Source organism: Takifugu flavidus, chromosome 20 (genome assembly GCF_003711565.1).
Source record: "Takifugu flavidus isolate HTHZ2018 chromosome 20, ASM371156v2, whole genome shotgun sequence".
In the NCBI taxonomy this organism is placed as follows: Eukaryota; Metazoa; Chordata; class Actinopteri; order Tetraodontiformes; family Tetraodontidae; genus Takifugu; species Takifugu flavidus.
Window position 1 is genome coordinate 2,474,608 of NC_079539.1, and position 19,823 is coordinate 2,494,430.

The 19,823-nt window shown below is 44.9% G+C and overlaps 1 protein-coding gene across 1 annotated transcript; it reads right to left on the minus strand.

Moving 5' to 3' along the window:
- Window positions 1–186: 186 nt before the first annotated feature.
- On the minus strand, window positions 187–19,509 carry vcanb (versican b). Its single transcript, XM_057018935.1, has 16 exons — window positions 19,244–19,509; window positions 18,361–18,438; window positions 17,654–18,064; window positions 15,280–15,454; window positions 15,073–15,200; window positions 14,703–14,996; window positions 11,851–12,438; window positions 9,158–9,348; window positions 7,518–8,823; window positions 7,311–7,424; window positions 7,107–7,220; window positions 5,144–5,302; window positions 3,620–3,702; window positions 2,487–2,631; window positions 1,870–2,052; window positions 187–1,794 (listed from the first exon to the last, which is right to left on the minus strand). Exons 2-16 carry the CDS (start codon window positions 18,425–18,427, stop codon window positions 1,583–1,585), a joined length of 4,170 nt encoding a protein of 1,389 aa, XP_056874915.1. The 5' UTR covers window positions 18,428–18,438; window positions 19,244–19,509; the 3' UTR covers window positions 187–1,582.
- Between the last annotated feature and the right edge of the window lie 314 nt (window positions 19,510–19,823).

The following is a 19,823-nucleotide window of genomic DNA, read 5'->3' on the forward strand; positions in this document are numbered from 1 at the left end:
TACCTCTCAAATTAGAGCTGTAGGATGCTAAAACAAATCTACAGTATCATCACAATTAACGCAATTAAACTTACAGCTCCTTTGTCTTCTGGAAGAACTGATGTGCTTCTGGAATACATAACATAAAGTGAAAGTCTGGGACTTTTTCTTTATAAAATCAGGCAAATAAAGATACACAAACTCAGGTTTGGGTTAATAGTTTCTATTATTGCACACACAGCTGACAAGATCATAAAAATGGTGGACAGTTTTTACTGCAGCTCAGATGGATAAAAGAACGATGATTACATATAAAAAGCTCCACAAATACAGTGAAAACACAAAACAACAACAGCACTTATAAAAATGTGCGCACGATGACATAAAAGATGTATCAAAAAAGTGAAAATGGATGAAGAGCACGAGGAGGACGAAGGCATGACAATCACATTTTGAAACATAAACAATTTCACATTCCCTCGATGTTATCGGATTAAAAACAGATTCCAGATCTGTAGGAAAAGACACCACGGCGACCCAGGTAGGTACCCCAAGCTGAGAGCAGGACAGCCCAACTGTGTGTGTGCCGTCGTCTTGAGTTTAGCTTTGTTGTGATGGCGTCATAAGACAAGCAATAAAAAAGCACTAGCAGTGTCACGAGCTAACGGCGCTACGTGCATGTATGACCAAAGCATCACAGTCATTCATGGTTTTAAAGTATACAATAAGTTAAATTCATATGGCTTCATATAGTATCTATATTATAAACCCTATGACCCTATTTAAACCTGCCCGCTCCCTTTAATAAAAAACATTTTGTACAAAACTCTACAAGGAAATGAGCCAGTTTAGCGTTCAAAGGATCATTAGAAACAGCACAAACAGAAAGAGGACGAATCGCTGACAATAATTTAAAACGATGGCTTCATGTTGGAGCGCTGGAGCCCTGAGACGCAAGTGAAAAACCAAATCTGATCATCAACTCCATGGAAAGACAACAAAACCTTTTTCTGACCTGTTATCACTTGCCTGTCAGGGTTTCCCTTTAGTCCCTCTACAGCATTGGTCTAAACTTGACTGGCTGAGCTCTTGGAAAAACAGATATTGCCGACGAAACAATGTTTTGGTAGTGAAATGGTCGTTTGCGTTGAGGGTGAACAAATATTATGATAATACTGAGAGAACCACAGCGAGTCAGTTCAGTCTTTAAACCAGCAACCACGAATACGAGGTGGCGTCTCCGGTTATTACGCTCAATTGTTTCGCAAATATGACGTCGCCATGGATGAAAAATAAGGACCGTTGGTGGAAAAACAACAAAAGAATCCTTTGAATTGAACCCAGCACGCTATGCTGGGAAATCTATCACAGTAAAACATCTTCTTTTATTCCTGCTAAGCACATTTAGACTTAATAAGATTGGTGAGCTACGACTGAAAGTGAACTCTCACTCGTGTTCTGGTCCAGGTCCTGAAGGGTGGCTGTGCTGGTGAAACTGGCCTCTGGTTTGGGAGCCGTTTGTAAACGTCTTCCTGTCTCTCCATGCCTCTGGACCAGCTGATCTGCCTTGTCTTTGAAGATGATTTCCAAACCTAAAAGCCAGTCAGTGTGTCTCCTCCTGCTCGCGGCTCTTCAGGACCTTCTGATGCCTCTTCTCCCTCTGCAGCTCCTGCTCCGCGTCCTGGAAAGGCTCCATCATGTCCATGTCGTACATTTGCTCCTGCCTCTCTCCGGACTCCTGGTTACTCCTGAAGTGACGGTGGACGTGATGGTTGAAGCGGCGCCGCAGGGTGAGTGACTTGTGGTAGGTCACAGCTGAGGGTGCAGGATGGGCCACAGTCACCTGATGTGCAGCTTTTTAATTAAAAATCTAAAAGCACGAGTACTCACGGCTTGCGCACGTAACTCTGGGAAAGTCCCATTGGCCGTTGCCGCGGCAACGTATGGTGGGGGGGTGTCTCTGAATCAAACCCTGTTTGCAGTGGTAGCGGAGAAGGGAGTTGACCTCATAGCGGGGCTTGATGGCCCCAGACAGACGAGCATCCTTCACCACAGGGGGCTGCCCACAGGACACTGACGGAAGAGAGACGTTTGAGTCTTGTGTTAATATTAATGTTTGTTTGAAGATTTAGCTAAAAGAGAGTCAGCCTTGCTGTACGCAGATACACAGTGTATCACAAACCCCATGTTAGAGTGCAGCACTTCAGTGTCTGTTACACTTGGTGACAAATAATTCAGGAATGCATCCTTCCTTTTGGGCTTTAGGACGGGTCACAACGCTGGATCGTACAAATCCCATAATGCAAAAAGGCTGTAGATGCACGTGTTTTGAGTACCCCTCCCCCAGACATTTGGTTCGTATTTAACTCCCAGCCTCAGTAGAGATATCTCAAATGATGTGACACTGAGTTAATGTCAGCGACACGACAAGGTTCCTCGGAGAGGCGTTTTTGTTCTGTGCGGACCTAGTTTGAGGTTCTGAATGTGCAATTCCAACATCTGCATACCTGTTCCCTTTTTACAGGTGAATTTCAGGAGATAGTTGCAGGGCACGTCGTTCCACTGTCCTCCTTCATGCCAGATCATCACCACGCAATCCTCTCCAGACTGGAAGAAACTGTCTGGCTGGTTTGGCCTCCAGTTGTCAAATTGCTGTGGAAGAACATGTTTTCATTTCATGCTTGGGTGCTCAGATGTTGATCCAGAGTTATTAAAATCAGGCTACAGCTGCAGCAACACAGCTGTCTTGACAAATGAGAGAGTTTTTGATCAGAAAGCTATTTCTTTTCAAAGCTCAGCTCAAGCTGCAGTTCCCATGATCGACAGAGGGTGGTGCTACTGTGACACCACGTGGTAAACAAACTCTCAGGAAACCCACAAACAAGATGCTTCAGTTTGTTTTAAAACAAGACAGCAGGAAGCAGACTAAAACATTCATTTTTCAGTGCATCCACGATAATGTGCACAAAACATGAGGCACAGCTCACCCCAGTAAGGGTGTGCCTCTACTCTGAAAGATAACACATGACATCAGCAGTCTCTCCCCAGGATCAGATTTCTGGCATGCATCGGCCTCTCGCCGCATAACTGCGTTCACATGCTTCAACAGCTGATCGCTCCCAGCAGGCGCGCTGTATGTGTGAGAAAGTGTCATCGCGTCTGAGAAACAGATGCAGCGGCGCGTTTGCAGGACTGGAGCTGCATCACAGCAGAAATGTGTCACGAGGGGGACACTAGTTCACAGCGACTGGTGATCCTAAAGCCTTAGTGAAGGATGCCAGATCCTTTTTTATTTTTTGGAATGCGTTTAAAAATGTCATTTCTGGCTCTGGACGCTGGTACAGTGTTGCTAAATGCATATGTTTAGTGGGAGGTGTAAATCAATGTAGCGGTGACAGTAATAAGAAATGAGATGACAATAAGCACAAATGCTACGGTTCTAGTCCAAACATAATTGGACTAATGATTTTTAAGAATAAATGCATACTGTTGCCATGGTTACACATCTCTGAATAGCACTTCTAATCAGCGTTAGACTTCATTGTATTAATTGAGATATAACCTGGATGATTCAGGCAACACCTTGAGCTTAGCTAATTGATGTTTTCATGACACAATGTGCCTGATACACGTGTCTCACCATCGGGCTGCCGTCCGTCCACCTGAAGTCCCTCTCAAACATCCTGTCGTTGAGGCCGATCCACTGGTAATCACCGCCCAGACCTGCAGACACAAACCCCATCTGAGAATGTTGCTGAGGAAGGTCTGAGGGTGGTTAAGGGGCATCAGGAGAGCAGGGAAAACACGCACGGCGCTTTGGTGAATGGAACAAGTCCGTTTTGTCTCAGTGGGCAGCAGAGCCCGTAAACGGAGAGACGGTGTGTGTGTGAGGCTCTCAGCTCTGGCCATCCATGGAAACTCTCTGTTTAAAAGGCTTTGTTTGATCTCACCATCGCTTTCCACTGGGGTAGATTAGAGACTGGATGCTATCCAAACACGCTGGTTTGTTAAACTGCACTGACCTTTAAAACAGCTAGAAGCGACTTTTTATGAGCAGAATCGCTTTAAATGGGGGTTTTATCAATGGCAGGAAGAAAAATAATGATGTAAAAATGAGGCTTTACGTCTGAAAAGGGCGAGTGAAAGATAAAGATTTGTATAATAATGTATAAAAGAAAATTTGATTTTGCACACGTTTTAATATTGGAACATTATAAATGTTCACTGAGAGAACGTAACCAATAGGGTGAATTTACAGCTGTAAATTCTCTTTTTTGTCAACTGACACGCATTGAATGGACAGGGAATAGGTGGAGGAGGAGCTCATTAAAATTGGGTGCGGGTGTGAATAAAGGGCAGATGCAGGAATCCATAGATGCAATTCATAGATCCTCTCGTTGGAGGCGTTTGCGCTCCAAATTTCAAAAGTGTAGCGCAAAGTGTGTCTGAATCAAGCATAATTACTTGATCAATAAGGGATTTTTTTTCAGTTATTGTTATTTTGTATCGTCACAGTCATCTGCAAAAAACCCTCTTCCTTACATTTTTAAAATCCCTTTTCCCCTATTTTCATAAACTGTTTTTGTCAGTGTTTTTGGTAATACACAATACAGTTATTACAGGAAGCTGCTAGAACTCTAGGATCCCTGCACACATCTTTAAAAACAGATGTGCGCAGGGATTTTTTTTTTCCTGAAGAACATGATGCAATGCACCGTGAACTGTAACAGCCCTGTGCAGTGAGCTACAGGAACTGATCTTTACTTATCAACATGTTTTCATCTCAGAACTTCTCTTGAGTGGGTCTGATTGGTGGATACACTTACAGTGACCTGCACTTCCCTACACCCGCCATGTTTAAGCTGGCTGCAAAAGCTTTTATTTAGTTTCTCCAAGCTTCACTTCATTTGTGTTTTAATCATTTGGAAGTTGGAGCCAGATGGACAGAAGCTACAAGAAGGGATGCATGAGAAGATCCAGGAGCTTTTTTTTGGTTTTTAGCTTCCTGGGAATACAATTTCCTGGGAATATTGGTGGGAAAGGGGCTTTATGTTTAAAAGACATTTTTACAGCTTCAAAAACAACAAATGAAAGGAAAAAAGGCAACTCTGCTTCGCACGCTATGCCAGAACAGTTCGGCCTCAAACACCTCATCACAACTTACGGTTCACAAACTCCTGCTCCTCCTGGGACAGGATGCTGGTCAGGTGGCCACCCTGCAGCCGACATTCCCTCTCTGCAGCGTCCCACGTGCGCTGGTGTGTCATGTACTTATAGCAGTGAGACTGAAACTTCTCCCAACCGAATCCGCAAACCTCCGTGTCTGAAAAGAGGCGAGAATCGCGGAGGTTCCAGTTTGGGTTTTTCAACACGACGTTGCATGAATGAGGCTCTGTGATGCAGCTCATCAAAGTGTAATTCAGACAGGAACATATTTCACAACGCGTATTTTTATGCTGAGTGTATACATCATGTTGCCCACAGCCAGTTATTGGCTCCTGCCGTTGTAACAATGAACTTATTGTTGGTGCACAACAACTTTGATTTGTTTATTCCCCCGAACTGGCTCGTTCAAACCAAAGACAGACAGAAAGCCGGGGTTCGGTGGGGAAATAAAGGCCCCTTGCTGAATGAGCTCAGTGTCGCACAGTTGGACTTCATTACCCTCGCTGCTCTCCAGCTCTCTGCAGGTCCGGCTGTAACACAGCGAGCTAACGCGCAACAGGGACATCGAGTTTTGATGCACAACGACCTTTATGTCATGCAATCAACCCTCTCCTTTTTTAGGCTCAGTGTAACAATGGGTGTTTTGTATCAGTGGCGTCACAATAATGCACATGCCAATTAATTCAAGATGGAAAATTGCTTGCCGAGCCTTCAGGCTGCCGACCATCCTCGCCGAGTCTCGTCTTAATGAATTCATGACACAGCCAGGAGGGTCAGGTGAGACCTCTGGGCTCACTTATGAGATCAGAGCTTCCATTCATGACTGTAATTCTGGTACTTATAAAAGTACAGAATCAATTGAGGGCAGACGTCCAGCCTGAAAACACTGCATTACCCAGATGACTGATACAGCATTTAGCAGTAGGCTGGCTGTTTACAACCCATTCAATGCCACACAGCTGCAAAAAACCTCAGAGCAAAACACAAGAGTTCTGTTTTGCATCTTTCCACTGGCAGAGAGCGAAGAGATGTCCGCAGGGATGAATTACAACCGCCTGACAGTTGTTCTACACGATGTTGCACACGCTGCATTACTGTATATCTCACATATATGGAAACACCCTGCAGACTGGGAATTTGGTCTGGGGGCTTCCACTTTTCACACAGCCTTCTACCAAGAATTGATCGTGTCAGGGGAGAAAAGCACAATAATGAGTCATCTGCTCCAAAATAAAGTAATTTTTAATCTGAACGTTACACATTTATACAAGCACCTCTCATCCATGCTATTGAATTGTATCATCTTTGCCCTGCTGTGAACCTTTGAAATAAGCCATATTTGTTGCTAAGCTTAAAAATGAAAGAAATCTACATTAAATCAAATTTGAACAAGCAATATTAAAGAAACCAACTGTTGAATGTTAGCAAAGGATCTAAGGTGAGAAGCAGCAGCTGCTAAATGAGCCAGTAGTTCCGCATTAGGACTAACAATAACATCTTAAAAAGTGGCTGAATGGAAACCTGTCTCTACATTGTTATTTGGTTAATGGAACAGTCCTCTCTTCTGTGCAGAGCGTTTTAGGGAGACTTCTCGGACATTTCGTAGAAAATGCTAATCCTGGGAGTCTGCTAAGCCTCGATTCGTTGCTGAGTAATGGCAGAGGTATTGGACGCGAAGAAGCTGGAACTAATCTGCTGAAGAGCCAACACCCAGCACTTGAAGGCAGCTGAGAACCAAATTCTGTCATGGCTAAAGACCATGTCCACCTGTGTGCGTGCGTGCATGTGTGTGCGAGTGTGTGTGTGTGTGTGTGTGTGTGTGTGTGTGTGTGTGCTTCTGTATATGTCATAAACCCTCACACATCATCTATAAGTCAAACTAATAGTAATTACAGCTGTGCTTAAATTGGGACACTGTGACATATATTTGTTTTAAACGTTGGCCATTACTCTCAGCTGACCTTTCTCGCACAGCTCTCCGGTGTAGCTCGGCAGACAGACGCAGGTGAATGAAACGGGTCCATCCAGACAGGTGGCCCCATTCAGACAGGGGTTAGGCTGGCATTCATCGACCTCTGCACAAACAGGACACGGTCTGCAGTGATTCCACATCATCCATATCTGGTGGACTGTGGTTCTGTGCATATGTGTGTGTGTGTGTGTACCTGTTTCACAGTGTTGCCCAGTGTATCCAGGCGCACACCTACAGACGTCTTCTAGTCCGTTGTTGTAGCAGGATCCGCCGTTCTGACACACGCTGGTTGAACAAGGCAAGAGATCTACACGGACAAAGTGTTCAAGATAGATTAGTGACAACCACATTAAAGAATCGTTAAAACTGGGGAAATTGGGAGACTGTTACGTTCTAACACCTTTGATATTCACAGTGCTGGCCTCCAAAGAGACGTCAGTGTTGCTCTCTGGTTGCTCTGTGGCGGCCGTCTCTTGTGGTATCTCAGTTTGTGACTCCAGTAGTTGAGGGAGAATCCCTTTGTCCACGTGACCTTCTGAAGGAGGTGTGGCAGTAGACTCTGAAATGAGAGCCTCCTGAGGGACAGCGTCACCGCCGTGACCTGAGTAGGGAGGTGTCGTCTGGCTTGAATGTGGTTTCAAGGTTGTGGTCGAATGGTCCGTCTGGAGGCTGTAAGGCTGACTGGGTGGTGCGGTTGTGGGTGCATGCTCCTTTAAAGCGTGTTGTTTATCACCAGGAGAAACAAATGAGGACTGAGTGGGATACTCTCTAGTGCTGGATTCTGAGGTCACAGCTACCACATCTGGTGAAAGAGTAACGCGAACCTCTCTGGGAAGGTCAGTCGGACCACCCTTTTCCCCAGAAACCTCCTCCTGTCCGGACCGCTGTTCCACACCTGAGCCTGCTTCTGTGACCGTGTCAACATGTGGTAAAACGACAGGTACCTCTGTAACCTCTGCACCTGCTGCAAGGGAAGGCTGCTGGGAGTAAAGCGTGGAATATAGCGGTGGCAGGGGACTGGTAAATCTGGGCGTCTCAGCGGGTTCCTCTAGCCCCGAGGCCTCGTCTTCTCCCGAGGCGGAGCCTTCGTTGTCTGTCTGTGGCCGGCTGGTGGTTTCCTGTGGCCGTGTGTCTGGGACAAAAGTGGGAAGTTCTGTTCCGCCGATTTCGGTCTCATCTGTTCTGACACTGGACTGAGTGTCTGCTGCTTGAGTGGGCGGGGCATCAGCAGCCGAGCCCTCTGGCGTGACACCGGTTTCGTCATCACTGCCGCAGCTTGAGGAGCCTTCCTTGTCACCACAGGTGGAAACTCCATCCCTGCCAGGATCTGGAGTACCTTGGAAGTTGGAGCCTGGCGCCGCGGTGATTGCTGGTGATGAGACAGAGGGTGTGTGAGGGATAACGGTGGTGGTTCCCATTGGTGTCTCATCATCAGGCTCTGAAGTTTTCAGTCCATCTTCCTTAGTAAATACATCAGGGATCAAGGTGGCATCAGTTCCTGGGGCTATATCAACATCCGGGAATGGGCCTGGAAGATGAGTGACTACATCACTCGGTTCTTGCGTAGGGGTCCCATCAGTATGGATTTCTACTGCAGTGTAATCGATCAGCAACTCCTGCCCGTCCACCTCACCAAAGTGAGCAGGAGTAGCGGTCTCAAACTGATCCCCTCTGGCTTCTTCTGGCAGGACTGGTTCAAAGGTCACCTGAATAACAAGACAACAGACGGTTGATAGAGCATATAGTTGATAAGGCATTGGAAAAATTTGGTGTTTGGGTTTTATTATTATCAGTATTCATTTAATTAATTAGGACAAAATCATACCCCAAACCATAAAACACAGTCTTTTTCTAAGATATTTCAATGTTAACACTAAAATGGACAATAATACCTACAAATAATAGCCGGCATGTTGAACTTTATAATAGCGATATAACACTTGAGACCTGCTATAAACGAAAATGATGTGATCTCGGGATAAAATAATATTTTGAGTGCAAGGGAATAATATATTGGCACGATAAGCAGCTATGGGGTACCTCGTGTTTCCCATTGACAAAAGTCACAGTTGGAGCCAGGTTGACCGCAGCAGACTCAACCTGATCGACGTCTCCACCGCCCTGAACAGTTTCACTGGTCATCTGGGAAAGGTCAGTGATCTGGGGAACGTGCGACTGGGAGCCGGAGATTCCTCCAAATGGCTGGTTGAGGATATCCAGGATATGGTCAACTACAGACAAACAAGAAATAGACACACTCAGTGCGGTGGGAAACGGTGATTTTAATGGGTCCTCACATCACTGATACTAATCTGTTATTAAACCAAAGGAGGGTCTAATTGGTCTAACTTGTGGTTCTTCTTGGGGGCTGCTGATGGTTCCACGACATCCCTTCTTTTGTGTGAAACTAAAGATTGGTCCGGTTAGTTGTTCGTCTTAACACTAAAAGCAAATATGAAGGATCCTATCTGACAACTGTTAGCTTTTGTTTTGATTGGATATTTGTGAATACAACAGACACATTATGGCCTGCACCAAAAATGCACTAAGGTTTGATTCTGAGCCATGAAAAAACTTCTTTGTTGGTTCAGAGTTTCAGTTGTTGTATTTCAATATCTCAGAGCAGCCCCTTTCTATTGTTTATTAACACAAGCCAAACAAGCCACAGTGTATAGCTGGGTAGTTAACTTATGATTAAGGTCAGTTGGTGCCAGAGGCTGCTAGCAAACAATGCACTCCTGTGTTTCTTCATTAAGCTTTTATGGTGCACATGGAAGCTGTATCATGGGAAAGGGAGTCAAAACACACAAAACTGTCATGCTTTCATACACAAACATGAGGGAAACGCCAAGACTGGATCAAGAGCTCCTCTCTAAACTGGACACATCCACTTAACCTCACCGCAACATGTCATCTGTGCAACCCACAACCACTCAGGAAATCACTCAATCCTTCACTGTTCCGATTTTCTCAATGTGGAAAGAGAGAGTTGGTGGGCCTCCTTTATGTGTTGAGGGCCAGAGCCTCCTTTATGTGTTGATGTATTGCCGATGCAACAGAATATGCCTTCAGCACCTCAATAATAAACAAGCTTTCTGGAAGATGGCACCACTTGGCTACACACAAATGCACTAATTTGTGCAGTATGTGAGCGGCCCCCTGCACCAACCCTCCCATTCACATGGGCCTCTGTGATTTAGGGGCTGAGGCAAATGGGGAACAAGGCCTCCCCCGTGCCTCCCGGGACCAGCCTGTTGTACAATACAGGAACTTTAAGATTTTGAAATGAGAGAAATAACATCATGGTGTCAAAGGTTGGTGCTTGTCATCATTCCTGGATGTAGCCTTGGAGGGCACGTTCTACCGCTGGAGGGTTGGTTCCACCAATGAACAGCTAAAGGTTCCCAACAGATTACAGTCCACTGGCTTTCATGATGTGGTTGAGAGAGACACGAGTAATTTAAGAACATTTAACATTAGTCATTTTGAGGGATGATGGGTGAATGAATGTGTTGTGCAAGCTGCATCTTCTCCAACAGTTCTGATGTCACTGATAGATTACAGTTGTTAAAGTTGTGGCTGTCGAGACCAGCGGACATGAAGCGAACTCTGCTGCAGGATGGATTCCTTGTAATGCTGTAACAAAGAGCAACAGCTGAACAAGAGTCAAAGGTTTATGGTCCAACCTTCCTGCTGTGGAAGTGTAGTTAAATCGGTATGAATCCAAAGTTTGATCAAAGCTGCTCAAGATTTGTAGCGCAAATTTTACACTACTTTTGACTGACTGTCCATGAAAAAGTTGTGAGTTTAGACACGCGTTCTGGCTCAATGGTCCCCTGGGTCAGTGCCACATACTACGATTCAACAATCTACCCCGGGTGGAAATACTGCAGATTAAAGTGGCCAAAGAGAGATAATGGTTGGAGAAGTTGTTAGATATGGTAGTTTTGGGTGTTCTCTTGAGTGTAGATGGTGTGTAGTAGTCAAGCAATTTGGTTCTCTGTTCTTTTTCTTCTTTAAACTGAACATCAAGCACATTAAACAAGTCACAGAAGTGAATGAGTTTATCAGTCAGACCATCAGAATGACTCTGACAGAGTTCACACAGCTCTGTTACTCCCTCACTGGAGACAATCCTGTGTTTATATTATGCTCAGCTATACAGAATTAGCCAACCAGCGATGACTGACTACATAACTTTCCACATCTGGCTCCACAAACACTCCACGGGGTTTGTGTCAGAGAATCTGTCAGCGTACGAGTACAAAGGTACAGTTGTTTCCTGTGCAGACAACAACGATATCAACACAGCCACAGTCGACCGGTCCCTGACAGCACTGTGACGAGCACAAAGTCCTTCCAAAAGATAAATAATCTGTCCGAAAGGGCTCCAAATGTGAGACTGCAGATGTGTAGGATTGAGAAATACTTTATCCTGAACAGAAGTGGAAGGTCCGGGTTTAGAGGAGGTCAGAGGTGTGTAACAGGAGGCTGATGGGTGACCCAAATCTTTGACAGTAGTAGACTGTCGTCAACTCCACATCAGTTGTCACCACCTTTGTACAGGTGAATATAAGATGTGAAATACAATAAAATCACGGCATGTAGCACGCTGTGCCTCGGTGACACTCCGGGAAATCCATGTTACAAGCATGACAATATCAAATTGAATACGACAGAGCTTTCCACCATCGTACCAACATAACCTGTAAGGTGTCGGCCCCTTCACTCACCTGATTGGTTTTGGTCGTTCACGTTGACGATGATCAGGTGGAAAGGCGGTTTGGCTGACTCCTCATCAGTAGGAACAGCAGGTGACTTGTCAAACATCAGTCCAGTTCCTGGGGTGACATCTTCTTTAAAAACTACGGCCGGTTGTTGTCCCCCCTCGACGCCCACCGGTGGAAGGCCAGGTTCTGGGGTTGCAGAGCTGTAACTGCCTCCCTCTCCGCTACTCTCACCTCGACCTGACCCTGTCTGGCCTCCATCTTCTACCCCCTGGGAGATGTCGAGCTGAGAGGGCTTTGAGCGAGTGGTTGGCAAAGGAGGAAGTTGCAGGGGGGCCAAAATGCCCTCTTTTACTGGCACAGAGTCGGGGTCTTTAAAATCATGCATGGTGACCTCTAGCACAGGAGTGGGGGTTAGAGATACCACGCTAGGAAGTGTCTCAGTCTGGGGTGAATGTGGGACAGGTTTAGCGGTTCTGGCTTGAATTTCAGCTCTTTCTGGATCTACGGCTGTAGGAATTGTGGGACTGTGGGCTAGCTTGCCCTCGGGTGGGGTCACCGGAGGACCCGTGGGGGTCAGCTCTGGCGGGCTCCCTGAAAGATATAAAGGCAGAATGATTGAAATTTAGGTTTTAAAAGAGACCAGCGACATGAGAGGAACCATGTTCCTGAAAGAAATTCACGTGATCCATCACTTAATATGTTTGTCATCTAAGTTGTTTAAGTTCCATTTAAATTTTAAATGTAAAAAAACCTTCAGTGACATACACAATCATTAAAAGTGACAATAATATTGTACCTTAATCAGACTGTCAGTAGCTCATTGCAGAGCTATAAAAGGGAACGCAGCAGTCAGCTGTCCAAAATAAAGTGTCAGGTCCATTTGCAGTCAGTAAACTGCTGTTTTTTTAATGTATCATTATGGCACAACAATGAAAAACACACCAAAATATACAGGCCAGTTTGAAATTTTAGAGAATTTACAGCGTTTTAAACGCTTTTATCTGCTCTGTAAACATATTTACTTTCCCAAACAGACTAATCAGGCTCCTGCTGCAGTGGCTAGTTCACAATTACCTGTGATGCTCGCAGAGATTTATATCTCATTATGATGGAATATAGAGCATATGAGAGAGGACGTGGCATGAGTCTCATGGACAAACATACAATAGGTCTTTGTGCAGGTCTGAGGACTGAGCTCATGGAGTTGGTGTCTTGGGAATAAGCAGTGGGCTTTGAACGTCACACACATAATGCTTTAATAAACAGCGCATAATTGCCTCCCCTCCGTTCTCTCGTCCCGCTTCCAGGGGTGAGTATGTATGGATGACTTTTATTTTATCCTTTCTAAGATTATTTTATTCTGTCCCTCGTTATCTTTATCATAAAAATGGAAAATAATTAGGTCAAGAAACACAATTTCTGGATGCTTCTTGCTGCATTGCATCGCCTTGTTAGCAAAATCAGCTGTGTTGATTTAAGGTAAAAGATTAATTTAAATTGTGAAAACATCAGAATCATCAATAAAATAACAAACTTTCAGCTTTTGCGTTTATAATAATCTGGGCCAGTGGGTTTAATTTGATATGAAGTGAAATGTTTTATTCTCCAAACACAGGTCGGAGAGTTTATGTATACACATTCCCCCGTCAGGTTTGTTTCTGTAGACCTCAAATATTGTGGAAAGTTCTGTGACAAACAGTTATAAATGAGACGCCAGCCTAGTTCTCCACCACTGCAGGTCCTGATGGTGTTTACTGGCTGCAGTCTTTAAGGATTAACTGGGATACGTCTGCTCCTTCACACCTCACAGGAGACCCTTCCTGCATGTTTCACCGTGCCCAGTTATGATGTCATCCGCATATACTGGCGATCGACTTCTCTCCTGCTTGTTGGCACATCACTGTGCGTGTTTTAGACCAAAAGTGAGATTATTTCACTTTATATAATCTGTAAAAAACAACACTCTGTTGTCTGTTTGTGTCCTCAGACCTCCCAGATTAATCTACCCTATATAAACTGGAGTGCTTTTTTAATAAAGTTGTTATGGCTGTATAAGAGAATTAGACCTGCACTCCCCTTCTTTCCTCTCCTCTCCTGGTCTGTCTGTCTGTTTGGGAAGGGTCCAGCTGTGAAACATTAGGGATCTGTCCCCTTTCTTCTATATCTGTGCTGAAATGCATGAGTTGGGTTTTCCCCTCATAAAAGTACGTGGCCCACCATAAACACAGCGCTGAAAACACAAGGCATTTTCTTTTCTACGCTCTCTTAGACAGCTGACACCTTTGGTTTTCCTTCCCACCACACCCCAGCGTTTATGGACCTCAACAATGCATGACGTCTAGCGATGTCGTACATGTCAGACTGGGTCAGTAATTTGGACATTTGGAAGAGGGTCATTCTTGACTTTCCTCCAGATTCCAATAATCTCGCTCAAAGAATCTCAGTAACGTTGACTTCCTGTTTCATCCTACAGTGGAAACAAGCACATGTGCACTGTGATTAAAGGAATAAGTTTGATTTTCCTTTAATTCACAGACCAATAACTTGGCAAGATTTGTTTCCATTGAGTCTCTCCACAGCCTGGTATTACTCCATTAAAGTGTATTATTACTCTATTACTCTATTTAAACAGGACCCTATTTTATTATTTTGACCATTCAAAACAAATGTATTTATAGCCACATTAAGACAGAGATAACCTCACTTAGTCTCTTTACCTGGTCTGTGTCCATTAGGTGTTTGGAGTATCCCATTTTCTGTTTTATTTAGGGTTCAGAGAGGTTTTTATCCATCTGTATCCACGTGCTGGGGTGTGTGTGCAGGCGTGCACGTGTGCATGTGTGTTTCAGTCTCACCCTTGAAGCAGAACACTCCAAATCGCTCCGTGGGGTCTGGGTATCCTGTTTGGTTTTCGTACTTGTAGAGTGTGCGGACCCCCAGCAGGCCTCCTCCACACTGAGGCCTAGGGATGGTGACGGGGTAGCGCACGCTGCCATCGGAGAGCCAGCTGTAATCACAGCCGTTCAGCCCCTCGCTCCAAGCAGCAAACAGCTGTCCCGTTGAAGCCAGCACGGAGTCGTGCTTTTCGCACTCGTCCTTGGCCTGCTGCAGGGTCAGTTTTTCGCTGAGAGGAGGATAGAAAATCTCACCTGAGGGGGAAAAAATCTGATTTTTAGTTTCTGCCACAAGCTTTGGGGAGGCGTGCAGCTGCACTTGTGTGTTCACCTTTTAATTTATCTACATAGCAGTACACATCGTATTTCTCTGTTGGATCACGGATGCCATATGTTCTCACTCCTGGTTTGCCCAATAGATCCCCGGTGCATCCAGGACGGGGCACAGTGATCGGATATCTAAGCAAACAAATAACCATTGAGGTCATCATTAGACATTTTAAAAGGGTTCCAAGCATAAGTAAAAATGGGGACCCACCTGACCGACTGGTCAGCGAGCCAGCCCGCGTCACACTGGTTAAGGCCGTCCTCAAAAGCAGTCCTGAGCTGTTCGGGCGTAGCGATGGTGGCACCAGCAATGCGACAGGCTTCCACTGCTCCAGGAAAGTCCAGAGAGTATCGGCTAGCTTTTGCTCTGTAGTGGAACACCACACCTGGAGGAAGAACAGAAACAAGGACTGTGAGGAGTCCGATAAGTTTTCTCTGATCCTCCGACTTCATCATACACCCACGAAAAAGCATGGAGATTGTAGTACACCATCATTCAGTTACAATTTAAAGTCTGGGAACTGGATGTTTCTTTATGCTGTCATATCTGAAGCTGTCAAGCAAAACAGCCCTCAGTCCTTGTTTTAGGCCAGGGGCAATCTGTTTCTGATAACACCACTTCTGGGGTCGTGAGGCTACATAAACCTCCACCATTAAAGGGGGTGGCTCAGAGAAGCAATGTCTAAGGGAAAAAAAGCTATACAATCTTTTACAATTTCATTAGGATTCATATCAATTAAAAGGACCTGCCTCTGTCCATCTAAACCTTTGAAGAGCAGGGGCTCGTACCTTTTCAAACCCACCCAGAAACAAGGGAATGAGATGCTTTAGCCTCACTATTGCGGGGGGGAAGGGGGTTCATTGTATCAGAATCAGCCTTGAATTTGTCATTACAGTGTCATTACATGTTTCTTTTGTTGCACACTCAATACAAAAGTTTTACATTACATTTGAAAATTAAATGTAAACATAGACCGATCACGACAGGCTGGTTGAGCTAAATGAGTTTAATTGTCTTTATTGTTGCTGTGCATAATTCTGCTCCTCAATCTACAGGAATCCCCTTATTTTACCTGATATAACCTGATGGAAGGGAGTAAATCTACAGGAATCCCCTCATTTTACCTGATATGACCTGATGGAAGGGAGTAATCTACAGGAATCCCCTTATTTTACCTGATATGACCTGATGGAAGGGAGTAAATACTGCACACCTGTTCTCCCTGAATCCAACAGCCTTATTAGTTTAGATGCTCATCTCCAGGGCATAAATAACTCAGGTCATTGTGTTACAGTATGGAGAAGCACAAGCATCCGTTCTTTCAGCAGCCTATACTGTAACTGTTGTCACTGTGTCATTAGGTACTCTATCTGCTGCTGGATGGGAGGATTTTCATGTGCAAGGATATCCTGGCAGGGCTGCGGGAGGATGTGAATAGATGACTGTTAAATGGAGGGTTGTGTGTTACTCACAGGGAGGGTTTTTTTCTGGAGAAGAGCAACAGACAATCCTGTTTCTCAGTTGGTTGCTTTTCTCTCTGGCTGCTCTCCGCAGCCTCTACATGGTGACTAGTGGCATTCAAATCCAACAATTCAATGTCAAATAAATTCATTTAATGTATAAGTGGATCAATTTATCTGTTTTTATTGTTCAAAAAGCCAATGAGCTTATGTGCTCATCCATTAATCATTTATCCATCCATTCATTATTTTTCTTTTAATACTAGTTATTCCTGATCAGAGTCTGGTACTGAAGTCAGCTCTCAATTAGTGACAGGCAGGACAGCTCACCAGGCCATCACAGAACACACACTCTCACACTCACTTCCCGGAGCTATTTAAACTCTAATCAACATATTGTACATGTTTAAGGGCTCTAGCAGGGAACTGTTCAAACCAGAATGAAATCTACAAATTTAAGGTCCTAGTGTTGGACTAAATCTCAGGATCTTCAAATGTAAAGCTTGACTGCCTCCTGGTGATGGGCTGCACTATGCCATCATTTACCCTTTCATCGTAGTAAACGTAGAGGTTTAAGATTCTTCCTTTAGCTATCAACATGGGCTTGTTTGTGTTCTTGTTTTTGTAGTAGACTTCAAGTTTTTTTTTTATGAGCATCCCTCTCAGCAGGAAGTAGCTGGAAGAGCAGGAAGTTGCTTTGTGCTGTCATAAAATACGTCTGTATGAGCTGAACAGTTGTGGTTAAAGACTGGACACAGTAGCACGTTTACTTAACGTGCATTACTGATGAACATCAAGGTAATCCACCATATAAAAACAGTATTCTCTGGGGACCTCTGCTCCATCCAGAGGGAGAGTTGGCTGCTGAATCGCTCTGTTCATTAGCTCGGCTCTAACCTAATCTGCCCCCTCAGCATGTCTCAGACTCCGTATACGTAGAGTTACTTCTGAGCTGCTGTATATGTGATAATTGCTTGTTTGTGTTAATAAATACACAAAGGCCAGCCAAACACATGTGGATCTGGTCACAGAGTATGTATGCAAAATTGGGAGATTAACTGCTAATTGTCCCTATAAAAGTGCAGAACTGGCACTCTGTGTGCATGTGTGTGTGTTTTCCTCACCAGTGACGTTGAGGCTGATGGCGTCCCGAGCGTCTTCCATCCCGTTCATGACCTCACAGCGGTAGAGCCCCGCGTCACTCATCCTAACCCGTGCAATTATCAAAGAGGCGTCCCTGACAGACAGCGGGTGGCTGGGCACCGACACCCTGCCCGCATACTCCTGCCCCACCTTGACCACCCCGTTGTGAGCCACCAGCACCACCTTCTCCCCCTGCGCCTCCAACTTAGTCCACTTGACCCTCAGCTCATCTGAGAGACCCGGGGTGGTGTGAAGGGATCCGGACATAGGAGCAAGGGTGGTGGGTGACGGCGTGTGGGGTGTTATGGAGAAGTGGCACGGCAGCACCACCCTGTCCGCCAGAGAGCCGATGACAGGAGAGTTCTTTTCTGTCCTCATTGCTTGTGATGGTGCTGCAGAAGAAGAGCACCAGTCACTACATTTGTTGAGGGCAGCACTTAGAGGATCCCGTCGCTTGAAAGCATGAATTCTGCTTTAATTTTGGACGCAGGAATACATTTTTTTAGTATGACACCATGGAGGAGTGGCTGACGTAGCAGCAATCAGACTCCGCACACTGATTCTTGCTGCAAAAATGCAGGAAGTGTTTGTGCGTCTGTGTGTGAGCAGCTGTTATATGAATGTCAGAGAGGACGAAAAGGAATGAAAGGGTGACATTCTCAGCCTGGCGTCATCAGTCGCTACTCACCTGTCTGAGGACGAGCAGAACACACACACAGCAGGCACAGCAGGTGTGGGAGGACGTAGGAAATCATTTTAAAACAGTCTGGAGAAGAAAAACAATGTAGACATGTATTAAAATGCAATGTCCTTCACAGCTTCTGCCTTTGCACACAAGATCACTTTAATTCCTTTGATCTGAAAGTATTCTCATTGATCAGACAACTTGCGGTAGGTGGATCCTGATTGGTTGAAAAGCAGTTATGACGCGAAAGATTCTGCTAGTTTATTCAGATGTTAAAACTGAAACGTATGCTTCAACATCATCATATATAGCAACGTTGGCATGGCAAGCTTTCAAACTTAGGTTGCTGCTTTGGAACAACATTTAAGAGTGTTAATTAAATAATTACATTTTAAAAGTGGGAGACTGTGGAATGCTGGGGACACACGGACAATCCATAACCGAATATTTACAAATTAATATGAAGAAAACTCCAAGTGTACTGAACAGATTTACTGCATTATATTCATATACAAGGCAGAAAGGTCACGTCACACAACCATATTTCCAACCCCAAAACAGTCAAAACTTCATTCCACCTACATAATATTACATTCAGTTCATCCTAAAGATGCATAAAGTACGAACTGGTACAGATGTTTACAGCTGTGACAGGAGCAAATCTGCCAGGAAGCACAGTTGGGATGATCAAACATATCTAGTGATCAAGAGGTGAACAGTGTAGGTGTGGAGGGTCCCTTTCTATCAATGAGAGCGCTATCATTCTGCTTTATCAGTGTGGCAACATTCCTGCCCACCCGAAAACATCAGCACAAGCAGCTAAATAAAGAAACAGAAATGTTAATCATGGCATAATTAACGCTTCTGACATCAGATGACCATTTACCTCGCAAAGCCTTGAATTAAGTCCGAACTGTCCAGCTGTTGACTTGAAAACTTTTCCGGCAGAATTCCCCGGAGGTTCCTGAACTCAGCGCGGCTCTGAAACGGCGCTTCTCACAGCGTTGCGAGCAGATGTCTGCTGGTCGGACCCTCGCCCACCTCTCAGCACTGGCTGCAAGTTCAAATCCACTTTACACCCGCTATTATCCAGACATTACGAAGAGGAGGGGCCCCCGCGTCCGAACGGCCCCCCGACAATACACCGCCCAAAGAGAGAGAGGGAGGGAGAGAGGGATGATGATGGATAGAGTGAGGAAAACAGTGGTTATGTTTCAAGAGAAACATAACGAACCAGACACGCAAACTCCCTATTTCATTGTACAAGATTTACCATTGATTAAATCCATTTAAATGATTTTCAGCGAATAATAAAATGCAACACGGTGCGTTTACTGACCTGCAACGGAAGCTTTATCACCAGCTTTTAAAATAAATAGACTCGGAGACAATTTTATTCTTGAGTTTGGAGAGTTGTGATTTACATTAAACTAGGTTCAAAATGTACAGTTAAAGGGGCAAAGGCA